Source organism: Oncorhynchus mykiss, chromosome 19, assembly GCF_013265735.2.
Source record: "Oncorhynchus mykiss isolate Arlee chromosome 19, USDA_OmykA_1.1, whole genome shotgun sequence".
NCBI lineage: Eukaryota > Metazoa > Chordata > Actinopteri > Salmoniformes > Salmonidae > Oncorhynchus > Oncorhynchus mykiss.
In genome coordinates, this window is record NC_048583.1 from 51,097,120 (window position 1) to 51,116,043 (window position 18,924).

Genomic DNA, 18,924 nt, shown 5'->3' on the forward strand with positions numbered 1-18,924 from the left:
CTGTCACCTAGCTTACCCAGTCTCTCTTCCCTTCTGTCACCTAGCTTACCCAGTCTCTCTTCCCTTCTGTCACCTAGATTACCCAGTCTCTCTTCCCTTCTGTCACCTAGGTGCACCTGTCCCCCTGTTTTGAGTGTTTAAATATTGAGCCACTTGGTGCTAAGCATCTGCTCTAAACACAATCACCTGAAGACCCCCTCTAGACACACACACAAAATCGCACACACAAAAAGTGTGATGCAGAGACCAAAGGCTTTCAAAGCCCTCAAAGCTATCTCTGAATAACCCCCAGTAATGGATATCTCTGAATAACCCCCAGTAATGGATATCTCTGATAAACCCTCAGTAATGGATATTTCTGATAAACCCTCAGTAATGACCATCTCTGATAAAACCTCAGTAATGACTATCTCTGATAAACCCTCAGTAACGGCTATCTCTGATAAACCCTCAGTAATGACCATCTCTGATAAACCCTCAGTAATGACCATCTCTGATGAACCCTCAGTAATGACCATCTCTGATAAACCCTCAGTAATGACTATCTCTGATAAACCCTCAGTAACGGCTATCTCTGATAAACCCTCAGTAATGACCATCTCTGATAAACCCTCAGTAATGACTATCTCTGATAAACCCTCAGTAATGGATATCTCTGATAAACCCTCAGTAATGGATATCTCTGATAAACCCTCAGTAATGGATATTTCTGATAAACCGTTAGTAAAAACTATCTCTGATAAACCCTCAGTAATCGATCTCTGATAAACCCTCAGTAATGGATATCTCTGATAAACCCTCAGTAATAGATATCTCTGGTAAACCCTCAGTAATGGATATCTCTGATAAACCCTCAGTAATCGATCTCTGATAAACCCTCAGTAATGGATATCTCCGATAAACTCTCAGTAATGACTATCTCTGATAAACCCTCAGTAACGGCTATCTCTGATAAACCCTCAGTAATGACCATCTCTGATAAAACCTCAGTAATGACTATCTCTGATAAACCCTCAGTAACGGCTATCTCTGATAAACCCTCAGTAATGACTATCTCTAATAAACCCTCAGTAATGACCATCTCTGATAAAACCTCAGTAATGACTATCTCTGATAAACCCTCAGTAACGGCTATCTCTGATAAACCCTCAGTAATGACCATCTCTGATAAACCCTCAGTAATGACTATCTCTGATAAACCCTCAGTAACGGCTATCTCTGATAAACCCTCAGTAACGGCTATCTCTGATAAACCCTCAGTAACGGCTATCTCTGATAAACCCTCAGTAATGACTATCTCTGATAAACCCTCAGTAATGGATATCTCTGATAAACCCTCAGTAATGGATATCTCTGATAAACCCTCAGTAATGGATATCTCTGATAAACCCTCAGTAATGAATATCTCTGATAAACCCTCAGTAATGGATATTTCTGATAAACCCTCAGTAATGGATATTTCTGATAAACCGTTAGTAATAACTATCTCTGATAAACCCTCAGTAATCGATCTCTGATAAACCCTCAGTAATGGATATCTCTGATAAACCCTCAGTAATGGATATTTCTGATAAACCGTTAGTAATAACTATCTCTGATAAACCCTCAGTAATCGATCTCTGATAAATCCTCAGTAATGGATATCTCTGATAAACCCTCAGTAATAGATATCTCTGGTAAACCCTCAGTAATGACTATCTCTGATAAACCCTCAGTAATGGATATCTCTGATAAACCCTCAGCAATCTCTGATAAACTCTCAGTAATGACTATCTCTGATAATCCCTCAGTAATGGATATCTCTGATAAACCCTCAGCAATCTCTGATAAACTCTCAGTAATGACTATCTCTGATAAACCCTCAGTAATCGATCTCTGATAAATCCTCAGTAATGGATATCTCTGATAAACCCTCAGTAATGGATATCTCTTATAAACCCTCAGTAATGGCTATCTCTGATAAACCCTCAGTAATGACTATCTCTGATAAACCCTCAGTAATGACCATCTCTGATAAAACCTCAGTAATGACTATCTCTGATAAACCCTCAGTAATGGCTATCTCTGATAAACCCTCAGTAATGACTATCTCTGATAAACCCTCAGTAATGACCATCTTTGATAAACCCTCAGTAATGACTATCTCTGATAAACCCTCAGTAACGGCTATCTCTGATAAACCCTCAGTAATGACTATCTCTGATAAACCCTCAGTAACGGCTATCTCTGATAAACACTCAGTAATGACCATCTCTGATAAACCCTCAGTAATGGATATCTCTGATAAACCGTTAGTAATAACTATCTCTGATAAACTCTCAGTAATGACTATCTCTGATAAACCCTCAGTAATCGATCTCTGATAAACCCTCAGTAATGGATATCTCTTATAAACCCTCAGTAATGGCTATCTCTGATAAACCCTCAGTAATGACTATCTCTGATAAACCCTCAGTAACGGCTATCTCTGATAAACACTCAGTAATGACCATCTCTGATAAACCCTCAGTAATGGATATCTCTGATAAACCGTTAGTAATAACTATCTCTGATAAACCCTCAGTAATGGATATCTCTGATAAACCCTCAGTAATCGATCTCTGATAAAACCTCAGTAATGACTATCTCTGATAAACCCTCAGTAACGGCTATCTCTGATAAACCCTCAGTAATGACCATCTCTGATAAACCCTCAGTAATGACTATCTCTGATAAACCCTCAGTAATGACTATCTCTGATAAACCCTCAGTAATGACTATCTCTGATAAACCCTCAGTAATGACTATCTCTGATAAACCCTTAGTAATGACTATCTCTGATAAACCCTCAGTAATGAATATCTCTGATAAACCCTCAGTAATGGATATTTCTGATAAACCCTCAGTAATGGATATCTCTGATAAACCCTCAGTAATGGATATCTCTGATAAACCCTCAGTAATGGATTTTTCTGATAAACCCTCAGTAATAGATATCTCTGGTAAACCCTCAGTAATGACTATCTCTGATAAACCCTCAGTAATGGATATCTCTGATAAACTCTCAGTAATGACTATCTCTGATAAACCCTCAGCAATCTCTGATGAACTCTCAGTAATGACTATCTCTGATAATCCCTCAGTAACGGCTATCTCTTATAAACCCTCAGTAATGGCTATCTCTGATAAACCCTAAGTAATGACCATCTCTGATAAACTCTCAGTAATGACCATCTCTGATAAACCCTCAGTAATGACTATCTCTGATAAACCCTCAGTAATGACCATCTCTGATAAAACCTCAGTAATGACTATCTCTGATAAACCCTCAGTAATGACCATCTCTGATAAACCCTCAGTAATGACCATATCTGATAAACCCTCAGTAATGACCATCTCTGATAAACCCTCAGTAATGACCATCTCTGATAAACCCTCAGTAATGACCATATCTGATAAACCCTCAGTAATGACCATCTCTGATAAACCCTCAGTAACGACTATCTCTGATAAACCCTCAGTAACGGCTATCTCTGATAAACCCTCAGTAATGACCATCTCTGATAAACCCTCAGTAATGACTATCTCTGATAAACCCTCAGTAATGACTATCTCTGATAAACCCTCAGTAATGACTATCTCTGATAAACCCTCAGTAATGACTATCTCTGATAAACCCTCAGTAATGACTATCTCTGATAAACCCTAAGTAATGACCATCTCTGATAAACTCTCAGTAATGACTATCTCTGATAAACCCTCAGTAATGACTATCTCTGATAAACCCTCAGTAATGACTATCTCTGATAAACCCTCAGTAATGACTATCTCTGATAAACCCTTAGTAATGACTATCTCTGATAAACCCTCAGTAATGACTATCTCTGATAAACCCTCAGTAATGACTATCTCTGATAAACCCTCAGTAATGATCATCTCTCATAAACCCTCAGTAATGATCATCTCTCATAAACCCTCAGTAATGACCATCTCTGATAAAGATGTGGGTCTTTGTGTTGAGCGGCTCCTTACCTGGGGAACTGTAGACAATTGACAGAGTCTGGTCTGAGCAGGGGTCCATTGTTCTGCAGACCAAACAGGCTGCAGTCTCTGGCCATGTACTGCCAGTCTAGCCATTCTGTTTCTACACTGCTACTGTTACTGCTGCTGCTGCTGTTACTGCATCTCCTCTGGATGTGCAAGGCCTCTGGCTGGGGACTAACCAACTGAAGGATCACATAGAACACCTACAAACAGACACGACACACAGCCATTAATGACACACGTCCACACTGTCGTTCCGAGGCTGAATAAGAACAACATTATAGGGTTCTTGCTGGTCTTGTTAGTTGCAGAGAGAGTCATAGACCAGGAAATAAACTATGGAAGATCTGAAAAAAGAATAATAATTGGGCCAACTTTAGAGCCGGACGCCATGTTGATACCTGTGAATATCCATTGACTTATTCATTATAGATGAACAATGTTTCAATGCTATGACTCAGAACATCAGTTATGAGACGAAAAGGTTATTCTAGTGAATTCAATCATTTAAGAAAGGTTGGTAGCTAGCCAGCGCACAACATGGCTAATCATTTTTTTAAACAAATTCTTGTTCTCATTTCCTGTCGCAAGGCATTCTGATACTTCACTAGCACTTTAGAGGCTGCTGCCCTATATACATAGACTTGAAATGACTGGCCACTTTAATAATGGAACACTAGTCACTTTAATAATGTTTACATATTTTGCATTACTCATCTCATATGTATATACTGTATTCTATTCTATTCTACTGTATTTTAGTCTACATATACTTAATTCCATTCCTTACTTTAGATATGTGTGTATTGATTGCATTGTGTGTATTGTTGTGAAATTGTTAGATATTACTTGTTAGATATTACTGCACTGTTGGAGCTAGAAACACAAGCATATCTCTACACCCGCAATAACATCTGCTAAAAGTGTACTTGACCAATAACATTTGATTTGATTTGATTACTTTTGAATAGTTCTCAATCACATGAACTGCAATGAAATACAATTAGCCTTGGATATGATATCTGTAGATAATCTCAATGAAAAAAGCCCCACCATCAAGCAGCTTAGGGAAGAGATCCTCCGGCTGCTAGCTCGGCTGCGAGAAAAGGATAACCTGCTTTCTAAGTGCACCAACCTTGCTGTAATCCAGGCAAACCCAATCTCAGTTTCAAATGCCTCCTATAGCAAAGTTGTCAATGAGTCGGGCGAAGTTGATCTGTCCCAATCCAACGGACAGATTTTAAGCTGAACTCTGCGGCCCATGGGAGATTGGACACTCGCAAAGACGTAGGAGATTGGGGAGGCATTTTGGCCACCCTTCATCTATCCGAGAAGATTCGATCCAGCAATCAAACAGGTTTACCCCGCTTGAGCCCTTGGAGGCAGCACGGATCCTGGGTGTACACCAACAGCCAGCGGCCGCCCAGTGGCACCCTCCCCCATCTAATTCCATCAAGAACACCATCATTGTGGGCAGCTTGATGGTGAGATATTTGGCCTGCCTACGATCTGTGGAGATACCAAGGTCCACTGTCACCCAGGAGTCTGTGTCCATGACATCAACTCCCTCCTGCCCACGGTTCTGGTCAACTACTCCAATATTGACACCATCATCACTCAAGTAAGTTTTAACGTCCTTCGTTTTAGGCAATCTGAGGAACTGACGGAGGACTACAAAAAAAATGTAACACCCACGCTAGCACGGGGAAGAAAATCATTATCTCTGGCCCTCTCCCGTGCTACCAAAGGGGTTCGGAATGTTTCAGACGACTCTTTGCCCTGAACGAGGTCCTGAAGAAACTTTGCAACAACAGGAATGTCTCTTTTTGTGACAACTTTGATTTGCTGTGGGAGCAACCAGCACTTTTTAAATGAGACGGATTCACCCTAACAGGAGGGATTCCAGGATTAGTTCCAGCAACATCACAGACTGTTTTAGAGACTGACGGACAGTGTCTGGTAGTGCTCCAGTCCTCCCGGTCAGAACAAGCAACAGAGGACTTGGAAACCATATCAACTCCTGTAGAAATGGCATTTTGATTATTGTGAGTAACCTAATTTATGTTTCTTTAACTCCGCCTTCTAGTGAGTTTATACAAACGTTTATCTCCTACCATTCTGATAGATTGGAGACTGTCAGAAAATGTGGATATAACGTTAATAATTTGGTTGTTATTCTATTGGTTACCTCGAGGCAGATGACCCAGGGGCAAAGTGGCCCACACTCATTGAATATGGTGCTTTTACAGTGAGTAGTGAGTAGTGAGGTTGGTTGGGGTCACGGCGATTCAGACAGCTAGCCGGGCCATCGGTAGCAAACTGGCAGAGGATAGAGGTCTGTTTTTAGCCACCTCATGCGTTTCCGTTGGTAGATTAGTGGTGTCCCGTGTGGTAGAGGGGACCAATCCAATTGGAAAAATAGATATACAGTAGTTATAGTGACCCAGATTTTATTGAGTGTCGGAACAATACTCCACCACCTATTCTGCCTTACTCTTGTGATGATCTAGTTGATAACTTTAATAGCAAATTAAGGGCAACCATTGATGCCATAGCTCCAGAAAATATTAAAAAGGCCACATCCAAACAGAGAACCCCTTGGATGAGTTAGGAAACTAATCAATTAAAGATAAATTGCAGAAAGGCAGAGCAGAAGTGGAGAAAGTCAAAGTTGCAGGTCCATTATGATATTCTGAGAGAGCAACTTGGCATATATAACAAGGCAATTAGAAATGCCAGACGGGCTCATTTTTCTAACTTGATCACTATTAATCAGAATAAAAATTCCAGAGTGCTCTTCTCGACCACTGATGGCCTGATAAATCCTACCCCTGCAAACCTATGTGAACTTTCCTCCACATATAAATGTAATGAGTTTGCGGCATATTTCAGAGACAAGATTAGACCAACATTAGGCTGGGTATCAGTCAAGCAAGACCTGATGAGATGTTTGATGATACAGTGCCTTGCGAAAGTATTCGGCCCCCTTGAACTTTGCGACCTTTTGCCACATTTCAGGCTTCAAACATAAAGATATAAAACTGTATTTTTTTGTGAAGAATCAACAACAAGTGGGACACAATCATGAAGTAGAACGACATTTATTGGATATTTCAAACTTTTTTAACAAATCAAAAACTGAAAAATTGGGCGTGCAAAATTATTCAGCCCCCTTAAGTTAATACTTTGTAGCGCCACCTTTTGCTGCGATTACAGCTGTAAGTCGCTTGGGGTATGTCTCTATCAGTTTTGCACATCGAGAGACTGACATTTTTTCCCATTCCTCCTTGCAAAACAGCTCGAGCACAGTGAGGTTGGATGGAGAGCATTTGTGAACAGCAGTTTTCAGTTCTTTCCACACATTCTCGATTGGATTCAGGTCTGGACTTTGACTTGGCCATTCTAACACCTGGATATGTTTATTTTTTAACCATTCCATTGTAGATTTTGCTTTATGTTTTGGATCATTGTCTTGTTGGAAGACAAATCTCCGTCCCAGTCTCAGGTCTTTTGCAGACTCCATCAGGTTTTCTTCCAGAATGGTCCTGTATTTGGCTCCATCCATCTTCCCATCAATTTTAACCATCTTCCCTGTCCCTGCTGAAGAAAAGCAGGCCCAAACCATGATGCTGCCACCACCATGTTTGACAGTGGGCATGGTGTGTTCAGGGTGATGAGCTGTGTTGCTTTTACGCCAAACATAACGTCTTGCATTGTTGCAAAAAAGTTTCATCTGACCAGAGCACCTTCTTCCACATGTTTGGTGTGTCTCCCAGGTGGCTTGTGGCAAACTTTAAACAACACTTTTTATGGATATCTTTAAGAAATGGCTTTCTTCTTGCCACTCTTCCATAAAGGCCAGATTTGTGCAATATACGACTGATTGTTGTCCTATGGACAGAGTCTCCCACCTCAGCTGTAGATCTCTGCAGTTCATCCAGAGTGATCATGGGCCTCTTGGCTGCATCTCTGATCAGTCTTCTCCTTGTATGAGCTGAAAGTTTAGAGGGACGGCCAGGTCTTGGTAGATTTGCAGTGAACTGATACTCCTTCCATTTCAATATTATCGCTTGCACAGTGCTCCTTGGGATGTTTAAAGCTTGGGAAATCTTTTTGTATCCAAATCCGGCTTTAAACTTCTTCACAGTATCTCGGACCTGCCTGGTGTGTTCCTTGTTCTTCATGATGCTCTCTGCGCTTTTGACGGACCTCTGAGACTATCACAGTGCAGGTGCATTTATACGGAGACTTGATTACACACAGGTGGATTGTATTTATCATCATTAGTCATTTAGGTCAACATTGGATCATTCAGAGATCCTCGCTGAACTTCTGGAGAGAGTTTGCTGCACTGAAAGTAAAGGGGCTGAATAATTTTGCACGCCCAATTTTTCAGTTTTTGATTTGTTAAAAAAGTTTGAAATATCCAATAAATGTCGTTCCACTTCATGATTGTGTCCCACTTGTTGTTGATTCTTCACAAAAAAATACAGTTTTATATCTTTATGTTTGAAGCCTGAAATGTGGCAAAAGGTCGCAAAGTTCAAGGGGGCCGAATACTTTCGCAAGGCACTGTATGTGCCCTAGCCTACCACGCAAAGGCACTATGGATTTATTTTCCCTGGTTGACACAGACATGCTCAGGAAAGTGATCTCAGGAAAGTGATATCACGACTTAAGCCTTTTACCTGCCTTCTGGATCCTATCCCCACCACATTCTTCAAAACAGTTTTTAATTGCATATCTGAAGAAATGCAAGCTATTGTTAATCACTCCCTGTCCACAGGAATTCTCCTCCCTGCACTAAAAACTGCTATGGTGAAACCCCTTCTGAACAAAAGTAATCTAGATTCTTCAGCTCTTAGCAATTTTCAACCAATTTCCAACCTTCCATTCTTAAGCAAATTTCTGGAGAAATTGGTTTTCAAACGTAATGATTTTCTAAGTGTCAACTGTATTTTGGAAAAATTCCAATCCGGTTTTCGTGCCCAGAACAGAGACAGCCTTAAATTATCTTAGAGCCAACACAGATGCCAAACAGATGTCTGTCCTTGTACTCTTGGATTTAAGTACTGCATTCAACACTGTTGACCATGATGTCCTTCTGGACAGACTGGAGATGTGGGTTGGCCTCTCCGGTCCAGTTCTAAATTGGTTTCGGACTTATTAAACTGGTCAAGAGTTTTGTGTCACCCTTGGTGAACATAACTCAAAGACAATATATATCACATGTGGCATTCCACAAGGTTTGCTTTTGGGTCCGATACTGTTCAGTTTATATATGTTACCCGTTCGCAGCATTATCAGAAAGAATAGCATCGATTTGCACTGCTACGCAGATGATAAACAACTTTGCATTTCTGTGTCGCCAGAGGATTTTAGCTCCACGGATAAATGATTAGACTATAGTAGTGATTTAAATACTTGGACATCTCACATCTTCCTTTAGCTAAATCAAGACAAGGCCGAGGTACTTATTGTTGGAGCCAAAGCACAGAGAAAGAATATAACAAAACCTATTCCCCCTCAGGAGACTGAGAAGATTTGGCATGGATCCTCAGATCCTCAAAAGATTTTATAGCTGTACCATCGAGAGCATCCTGACGGGTTGCATCACTGCCTGGTATGGCAACTGCTCGGCCTCCACAGCAAGGCACTACAGAGGGTGGTGCATACGGCCCAGTACATCACTGGGGCCAAGCTTCCTGCCATTCAGAACCTCTATACCAGGCGGTGTCAGAGGAAGGCCCTAAAAATCATCAAAGACTCCAGCCACCCTAGTCATAGACTCTCTGCTACCGCACGGCAAGCGATACCGGAGCACCGAGTCACACACACAGATGCATGCTTACTCACGCATGTGCACACACACAGATGCAAGCGCACACAGATGCAAGCACACACACTCTTCAGAGAGGAAATGGCAGTGTTTTATTTTGGGACTTGAGCTCGAAGCCGTGACAGAACAGCCCCAAATCCAACACACACACACACACACACACACACACAGACACTACCCCCCTCCTTGTCCATCTCTCTCTCTGTAAAGAGTTTTGTTGTGTTTGACACAGAGGGAGATGGAGCCTCTGTCTCAGCTTTCCTCTGTCTGAAGATCACCTCACAAACACACACACTACAGGTTCAGGGAGACAGATAGCCTTCTGTGCTGTCTTAACCTCACAGATCTATGTAACACACAAACACAGCTCTACCTAACACTCAAACACAGCTCTACCTAACACTCAAACACAGCTCTACCTAACACACAAACACAGATCTACCTAACACTCAAACAGCTCTACCTAACACTCAAACACAACTCTACCTAACACTCAAACACAGCTCTACCTAACACTCAAACACAGCTCTACCTAACACTCAAACACAGCTCTAATACTGACAGTTCTAGCTGTAACAACTATGTACAACTTTGGTAATCTGACTCAGTTGAATCTTGATTAGTATGTAGATATTTGGCCATCTGACTGCGTTTAATCTCGATTAGAATGTAGATATTTGGTCATCTGACTCAGTTTAATCTTGATTATTAGGTACTTCAACCACAGGCTAAATCCATTCTAACCAAACAGACACAGAAACAAAAACATATTTTCATACACACAGACAGATGGACAGACAGACAGACATTACCTGATACTGCCCGTTGACTAGGTCTATGGTGATGGTCAGCCCTTGGTCCATGTCCTCAGATCCAGTTAGTATGTTGGACACCCAGGCTGTACCCATGTCCTGGTCATTGATATAGCTGACAGGGTGAGCGTCCATGTTGAGCCTCAACACACGGTTATTAGTGGTGTCCTCCACCGCGTTGGGAATACAGTACCTAGACAGAGATGGGTTATGTTGCTGTTGTTGTTAGAGGGATACTGTGACGTGATGTGGATTTAGTTGTGATGCGGCTGTTCTTGTAGCTGTATGTTGTATATATGTTGTGCTGCAAGTGAGAATTTGTTTTGTGTTCACATACTTGGTTAAATAGAAGCTTATATAGTTAATACATCTGTATATCAATCAATCAATTCATCAATATACAGTACCTCTCCACTAGGGGGTGTACTCTGGGGTGACTGGGGGGGCAACGGCACTCTGACTGAGCGTGGAGGGGGGGCAGGAAGCCTGAATACACCTTTACTATCTCTCTGGAGTGGGAGACAATGGATCAGGTTGTGAGCCAGATGCACTATGGTGTCAGGATCAGTCTCAAAAGATAATTCAGCAAAATAAAATGTTATGAACTGCTGTATTAATATATAAGCCATTAAGTAGACACTTTTATCCAAAGCTACTTACATGCATGAATACATTTTACATGTGGGTGGCCCCAGGAATCAAACCCACGAACCTTGCGGTGCAGGCGCCATGCTCTACCAACTAAGCCATATTATACACATGACATTAAAATCAAAAGGGAATCATATGAAACATCCCTACTTTTCTCCCTCCCTCCCTCCCTCCCTCCCTCCCTCCCTCCCTCCCTCCCTCCCTCCCTCCCTCCCTCCCTCCCTCCCTCTCACCTGTTCGTCAGTGTGTTGGGATAAAATCTGAAGTCCTGCATCCTGCCCATGAATTGATTTGACCCTGGTGAGAAAGAAGAGAGGGATGTGAATGGTGTGTCCTGAAAACAGTCAGCTGGATCCATAGTGACCAGTGGACTAGCTCATCTTTCTCTTTATTCTCTGTTAAAACCTCTTTGGGCTAGGGGGCAGTGTTTTCATGACCGGATGAAAAAGGGTGCCCAAAGTAAACTGCCTGCTTCTCATGCCCAGAAGCTAGGATATGCGTATCATTTGTAGATTTAGATAGAAACTTTGGAGGGTTTTCTAAAACTGTTAAAATCATGTCTGTGAGTATAACAGAACTTATTTGGCAGGGCAAACCATCCAGGACAAAAACAAATTGAGATCACTGTGTTTTCAATTAGTTTTCTATGGGGAACTAGATTTATGAGGCACCTGGTTGCAGTTCCTATGGCTTCCACTAGATGTCAACAGTCTTTAGAAATTGGTTGATGTTTTTCCTTTGAGAAATGAAGAGGTAGCCAAGTGTACTTTTTGTTTGGGGCGCGCGACCTGGAACTCGCTCCACTTTCATTTTATCTCCTATTGAACACATTATATTCCGTCTTAACTTTTATCGATTATTTCGTTTTTAAAATACCTAAGGTTGGATTAGGAAAGTTGTTTGAAATGTTTGGACCAAGTTTACAGGTAACTTATTAGATACTTTGTAGTCATGTTGGGCGAGTTGGAACCAGTGTTTTTTGGAATCAAACGCGCCAAATAAATGGACATTTTGGGGATATAACAAAGCAATTTATCAAACAAAAGGATCATGTGTGATGTTTCTGGGACATATTGGAGTGCCAACAGAAGATCTTCAAAGGGAAGGCATGAATTATATCCGTTATTTCTGACTTTCGTGTCACACCTGCTTGGTTGAAATATGATTTTTATGTGTTTGTATGATGGGGTGCTGTCCTCAGATAATCGCATGGTCTGCTTTCGCCGTAAAGCCCTCGAACGTCTAGCCATAACAGTTAGCGGAACGTCTAGCCGTAACAGGTTTAAACATGATAAACCATAGAGACACACAGTTAACAGTCAGATAAACCATAGAGAGACACAGTTAACAGTCAGATAAACCATAGAGACACACAGTTAACAGTCAGATAAACCATAGAGAGACACAGTTAACAGTCAGATAAACCATAGAGAGACACAGTTAACAGTCAGATAAACCATAGAGAGACACAGTTAACAGTCAGATAAACCATAGAGACACACAGTTAACAGTCAGATAAACCATAGAGAGACACAGTTAACAGTCAGATAAACCATAGAGAGACACAGTTAACAGTCAGATAAACCATAGAGACACACAGTTAACAGTCAGATAAACCATAGAGACACACAGTTAACAGTCAGAGGAACCATAGAGACACACAGTTAACAGTCAGAGGAACCATAGAGACACACAGTTAACAGTCAGATAAACCATAGAGAGACACAGTTAACAGTCAGATAAACCATAGAGACACACAGTTAACAGTCAGATAAACCATAGAGACACACAGTTAACAGTCAGATAAACAATAGAGACACACAGTTAACAGTCAGAGGAACCATAGAGACACACAGTTAACAGTCAGAGGAACCATAGAGACACACAGTTAACAGTCAGAGGAACCATAGACACACACAATTAACAGTCAGAGGAACCATAGAGATACACAGTTAATGATGGCATAGAAGGCCCTTCTTGCCTTGTCTCTCAGATCGTTCACAGCTTTGTGGAAGTTACCTGTGGCGCTGATGTTTAGGCCAAGGTGTGTATCGTTTTTTGTGTGCTCTAGGGAAATGGTGTCTAGATTTGTATTTGTATTTCTGGTTCCTGGCAACTGGACTTTTTTTGGAACAACAGTATTTTTGCCTTACTGAGATTTACTGTCAGGGCCCAGGTTTGACAGAATCTGTGCAAAAGATCTAGGTGCTGCTGTAGGCCCTCCTTGGTTGGGGACAGAAGCACCAGATCATCAACAAACAGTAGACATTTGACTTCAGATTCTAGCAAGGTGAGGCAGGGTTCTGCAGACTGTTCTAGTGCCATCGCCAATTCGTTGATAAATACAGTTGGAAGTAGGGAGTATACAAACACTTAGGTTGGAGTCATTAAAACTAGTTTTTCAACCACTCCACAAATTTCTTGTTAACAAACTATAGCTTTGGCAAGTTGGTTAGGACATCTACTTTGTGCATTTCACAATTCATTTTTCCAACAATTGTTTACAAACAGATTATTTAACTTATAATTCACTGTATCACAATTCCAGTGGGTCAGAAGTTAACATACACTAATTTGACTGTGCCTTTTAACAGCTTGGAAAATTCCAGAAAATGATGTCATGGCTTTAGAAGCTTCTGATAGGCTAATTGACATAATTTAAGTCAATTCCAAATCAAATCAAAGTTTATTTGTCACGGGCGCCAAATACAACAGGCTACATTACAGTGAAATGCTTACTTACAGGCTCTAACCAATAGTGAAAAAAAGGTGTTAGCTGAACAATAGGTTAGTAAAGAAATAAAACAACAGTAAAAGACAGGCTATATACAGTAACGAGGCTATATACAGTAGCGAGGCTATATACAGTAGCAAGGCTATATACAGTAGCGAGGCTATAAAAGTAGCGAGGCTACACACAGACACCGGTTAGTCAGGCTGATTGAGGTAGTATGTACATGTAGATATGGTTAAAGTGACTATGCATATATGATGAACAGAGAGTAGCAGTAGCGTAAAAGAGGGGTTGGCGGGTGGTGGGACCCAATGCAGATAGCCCGGTTAGCCAATGTGCGGGAGCACTGTTGATCGGCCCAATTGAGGTAGTATGTACAGTGGGGAGAACAAGTATTTGATACACTGCCGATTTTGCAGGTTTTCCTACTTACAAAGCATGTAGAGGTCTGTAATTTTTTATCATAGGTACACTTTAATTGTGAGAGACGGAATCTAAAACAAAAATCCAGAAAATCACATTATATGATTTTTAAGTAATTCATTTGCATTTTATTGCATGACATAAGTATGATCACCTACCAACCAGTAAGAATTCCGGCTCTCACAGACCTGTTAGTTTTTCTTTAAGAAGCCCTCCTGTTCTCCACTCATTACCTGTATTAACTGCACCTGTTTGAACTCGTTACCTGTATAAAAGATACCTGTCCACACACTCAATCAAACAGACTCCAACCTCTCCACAATGGCCAAGACCAGAGAGCTGTGTAAGGACATCAGTGATATAATGGTAGACCTACACAAGGCTGGGATGGGCCACAGGACAATAGGCAAGCAGCTTGGTGAGAAGGCAACAACTGTTGGTGCAATTATTAGAAAATGGAAGAAGTTCAAGATGACGGTCAATCACCCTCGGTCTGGGGCTCCATGCAAGATCTCACCTTGTGGGGCATCAAGGATCATGAGGAAGGTGAGGGATCAGCCCAGAACTACACGGCAGGACCTGGTCAATGACCTGAAGAGAGATGGGACCACAGTCTCAAAGAAAACCATTAGTAACACACTATGCCGTCATGGATTAAAATCCTGCAGCGCACGCAAGGTCCCCCTGCTCAAGCCAGCGCATGTCCAGGCCCGGCGGTTTGTCAATGACCATCTGGGAGAAGGTCATGTGGTCTGATGAGGCAAAAATAGAGCTTTTTGGTCTAAACTCCACTCGCCGTGTTTGGAGGAAAAAGAAGGATGAGTACAACCCCAAGAACACCATCCCAACCGTGGAGCATGGAGGTGGAAACATTATTCTTTGGGGATGCTTTTCTGCAAAGGGGACAGGACGACTGCACCGTATTGAGGGGAGGATGGATGGGGCCATGTATCGCGAGATCTTGGCCAACAACCTCCTTCCCTCAGTAAGAGCATTGAAGATGGGTCGTGGCTGGGTCTTCCAGCATGACAATGACCCGAAACACACAGCCAGGGCAACTAAGGAGTGGCTCCGGAAGAAGCATCTCAAGGTCCTGGAGTGGCCTAGCCAGTCTCCAGACCTGAACTCAATAGAAAATCTTTGGAGGGAGCTGAAAGTCCATAAACCTGAAGGATCTGGAGAAGGTCTGTATGGAGGAGTGGGCCAAAATCCCTGCTGCAGTGTGTGTAAACCTGGTCAAGAACTACAGGAAACATATGACCTCTGTAATTGCAAAAAAGGTTTCTGTACCAAATATTAAGTTCTGCTTTTCTGATGTATCAAAAGTCATGCAATAAAATGCAAATTAATTACTTAAAAATCATAATGTGATTTTCTGGTTTTTTGTTTTAGATTCCGTCTCTCACAGTTGAAGTGTACCTATGATAAAAATGACAGACCTCTACATGCTTTGTAAGTAGGAAAACCTACAAAATCAGCAGTGTATCAAATACTTGTTCTCCCCACTGTAAATGAATGTATAGTTAAAGTGACTATGCTTATAAGATAAGCAGAGAGTAGCAGCAGCGTAAAAGAGGGGTGGGAGGGGGGCACACAATGCAAATAGTCCGGGTAGCCATTTGATTACCTGTTCAGGAGTCTTATGGCTTGGGGTAAAAACCGTTGAGAAGCTTTTTGTCCCAGACTTGGCACTCCGGTACAGCCTGCCATGCGGTAGCGGAGAGAACAGTCTATGACTGGGGTGGCTGGGGTATTTGACTATTTTTAGGGCCTTCCTCTAACACCGCCTGGTGTAGAGGTCCTGGATGGCAGGCAGCTTAGCGCCAGTGATGTACTGGGTAGTACGCACTACAATCTGTAGTGCCTTGCGGTCAGAGGCCGAGCAATTGCCATACCAGGCAGTGATGCAACCAGTCAGTTGGTTCTCGATGGTGCAGCTGTAGAACCTTTTGAGGATCTCAGGACACATGCCAAATCTTTTTACTTTCCTGAGGGGGAATAGGCTTTGTCGTGCCCTCTTCACGACTGTCTTGGTGTGTTTGGACCATTCAAGTTTGTTGGTGATGTGGACACCAAGGAACTTGAGGCTCTCAACCTGCTCCACTACAGCCCCGTCGATGAGAATGGGGTCTTGCTCGGTCCTCCTTTTCCTGTAGTCCACAATCATCTCCTTAGTCTTGGTTACGTTGAGGGATAGGTTGTTATTCTGGCACCACGCGGACAGGTCTCTGACCTCCTCCCTATAGGCTGTCTCATCGTTGTCGGTGATCAGGTTGTGTCATCTGCCAACTTGATGATGGTGTTGGAGTCGTGCCTGGCCATGCAGTCGTGGGTGAACAGGGAGTACAGGAGGGGACTGAGCACGCACCTTTGTGCCTTTGTGTTCTTGGGCACAGGGACAATGTTGGTCTGCTTGAAACATGTTGGTATTACAGACACCTGCCAGTTGCTCAGCACATGCCCGGAGCACACATCCTGGTAATCCATCTGGCCCAACAGCCTTGTGTATGTTGACCTGTTTAAAGGTCTTATACACGTCGACTACGAAGAGTGTGATCACACAGTCATCCGGAACAGCTGATGCTCTCATGCATGTCTCAGTGTTGCTTGCCTCGAAACGAGCAAAGAAGTGATTTAGCTCGTCTGGTAGGCTCGTGTCACTAGGCAGCTCGCAGCTGTGCTTCCCTTTGTAGTCTGTAATAGTTTGCAAGCCCTGCCACATAAGACGAGCGTCGGAGCCGGTGTAGTATGATTCAATCTTAGCCCTGTATAGCAGGTTTTCTTGTAAGCTTCCGGGTTTGAAATCGGCAGCTCTACCCTTTAGCTCAGTGTGAATGTTGCCTGTAATCCATGGCTTCTGGTTGGGGTATGTACGTACAGTCACTGTGGGGACGACGTCCTCGATGCACTTATTGATAAAGCCAGTGACTGATGTGGTGTAGTCCTCAATGCCATCAGAATAATCCCGGAACATGTTCCAGTCTGTGATAGCAAAACAGTCCTGTAGCTTAACATCTGCTTCATCTGACCACTTTTTTATAGACCGACTCACTGGTGCTTCCTGCTTTAATGTTTGCTTGAAAGCAGGAATCAGGAGGATAGAGTTGTGGTCGGATTTACCAAATGGGAGGGCGAGAGAGAGCTTTGTACGCGTCTCTCTGTGTGGAGTACAGGTGATCTAGAATTTTTTTTGATAGAAATTTGGTAGAACTGATTTAAGTTTCCCTGCATTAAAGTGGAGGTGTACCTGTGGATGTATTTCAAGGCCTACCTCCAAACTCAGTGCCTCTTTGCTTGACATCATAGGAAAATCAAAAGAAATCAGCCAAGACCTCAGAAAAAAATTGTTGACCTCCACAAGTCTTGTTCATCCTTGGGAGCAATTTCCGAACGCCTGAAGGTACCACGTTCATCTGTACGAACAATGGTACGCAAGTATAAACACCATGGGACCACGCAGCTGTCATACCGCTCGGGAAGGAGACTTGTTCTGTCTCTTAGAGATGAACGTACTTTGGTGTGAAAAGTGCAAATCAATCCCAGAACAACAGTCAAGGACCTTGTGAAGATGCCAGAGGAAACAGATACAAAAGTATCTTTATTCACAGTAAAACGAGTCCTATATCGACATAATAATAACTTCAGACATAACCTGAAAGGCCGCTCAGCAAGGAAGAAGCCACTGCTCCAAAACCGCTATAAAAATGCCAGACTATGGTTTGCAACTGCACATGGGGACAAAGATCGTACTTTTTGGAGAAATGTCCTCTGGTCTGATGAAACAAAAATAGAACTGTTTGGCCATAAGTTGAAGAACAGAATCCCAACTGTGAAGCACGGGGGTGGCAGCATCATGTTGTGGGGGTGCTTTGCTGCAGGCAGGACTGGTGCACTTCACAAAATAGATGGCATCATGAGGTAGGAAAATTCTGTAGATATATTGAAGCAATATCTCAAGACATCAGTCAGGAATTTAAAGCTTGGTCGCAAATGGGTCTTCCAAATTGACAATGACACCAAGCATACTTCCAAAGTTGTGGCAAAATGGCCTAAGGACTACAAAGTCAAGGTATTGGAGTGGCCATCACAAAGCTCTGACCTCAATCCTATAGAAAATTTGTAGGCAGGACTGAAAAAGCATGTGCGAGCAAGGAGGCCTCTACAAACCTGACTCGGTTACACCAGCTCTCTCAGGAGGAATGGGACAAAATTCCCCCAACTTATTGTGGGAAGCTTGTGGAAGGCTACCTGAAACATTTCACGCAAGTTAAACAATTTAAAGGCAATGCTGCCAAATACTAATTGAGTGTATGTAAACTTCTGCCCCACTGGGAATGTGATGACTATTATTCTGACATTTCACATTCTTAAAATAAAGTGGTGATCCTAACTGACCTAAGACAGGGAAAGTTTACATGGATTAAATGTCGGGAATTGTGAAA

General features: G+C 42.3%; 1 protein-coding gene across 1 annotated transcript in view; it reads right to left on the reverse strand.

Annotated features, from left to right (window-relative positions):
• Nucleotides 1–18,924, reverse strand: part of ush2a (Usher syndrome 2A (autosomal recessive, mild)) — a 486,438-nt gene that overhangs the window by 411,776 nt on the left and 55,738 nt on the right. Inside the window, exons 5-8 of the mRNA XM_036955034.1 lie at nt 11,559–11,622; nt 11,082–11,183; nt 10,675–10,867; nt 4,012–4,226 (exon numbers count right to left, since the gene is read on the reverse strand). Coding sequence (XP_036810929.1) covers nt 4,012–4,226; nt 10,675–10,867; nt 11,082–11,183; nt 11,559–11,622 — 574 coding nt within the window. The remainder of the gene's footprint in view (nt 1–4,011; nt 4,227–10,674; nt 10,868–11,081; nt 11,184–11,558; nt 11,623–18,924) is intronic.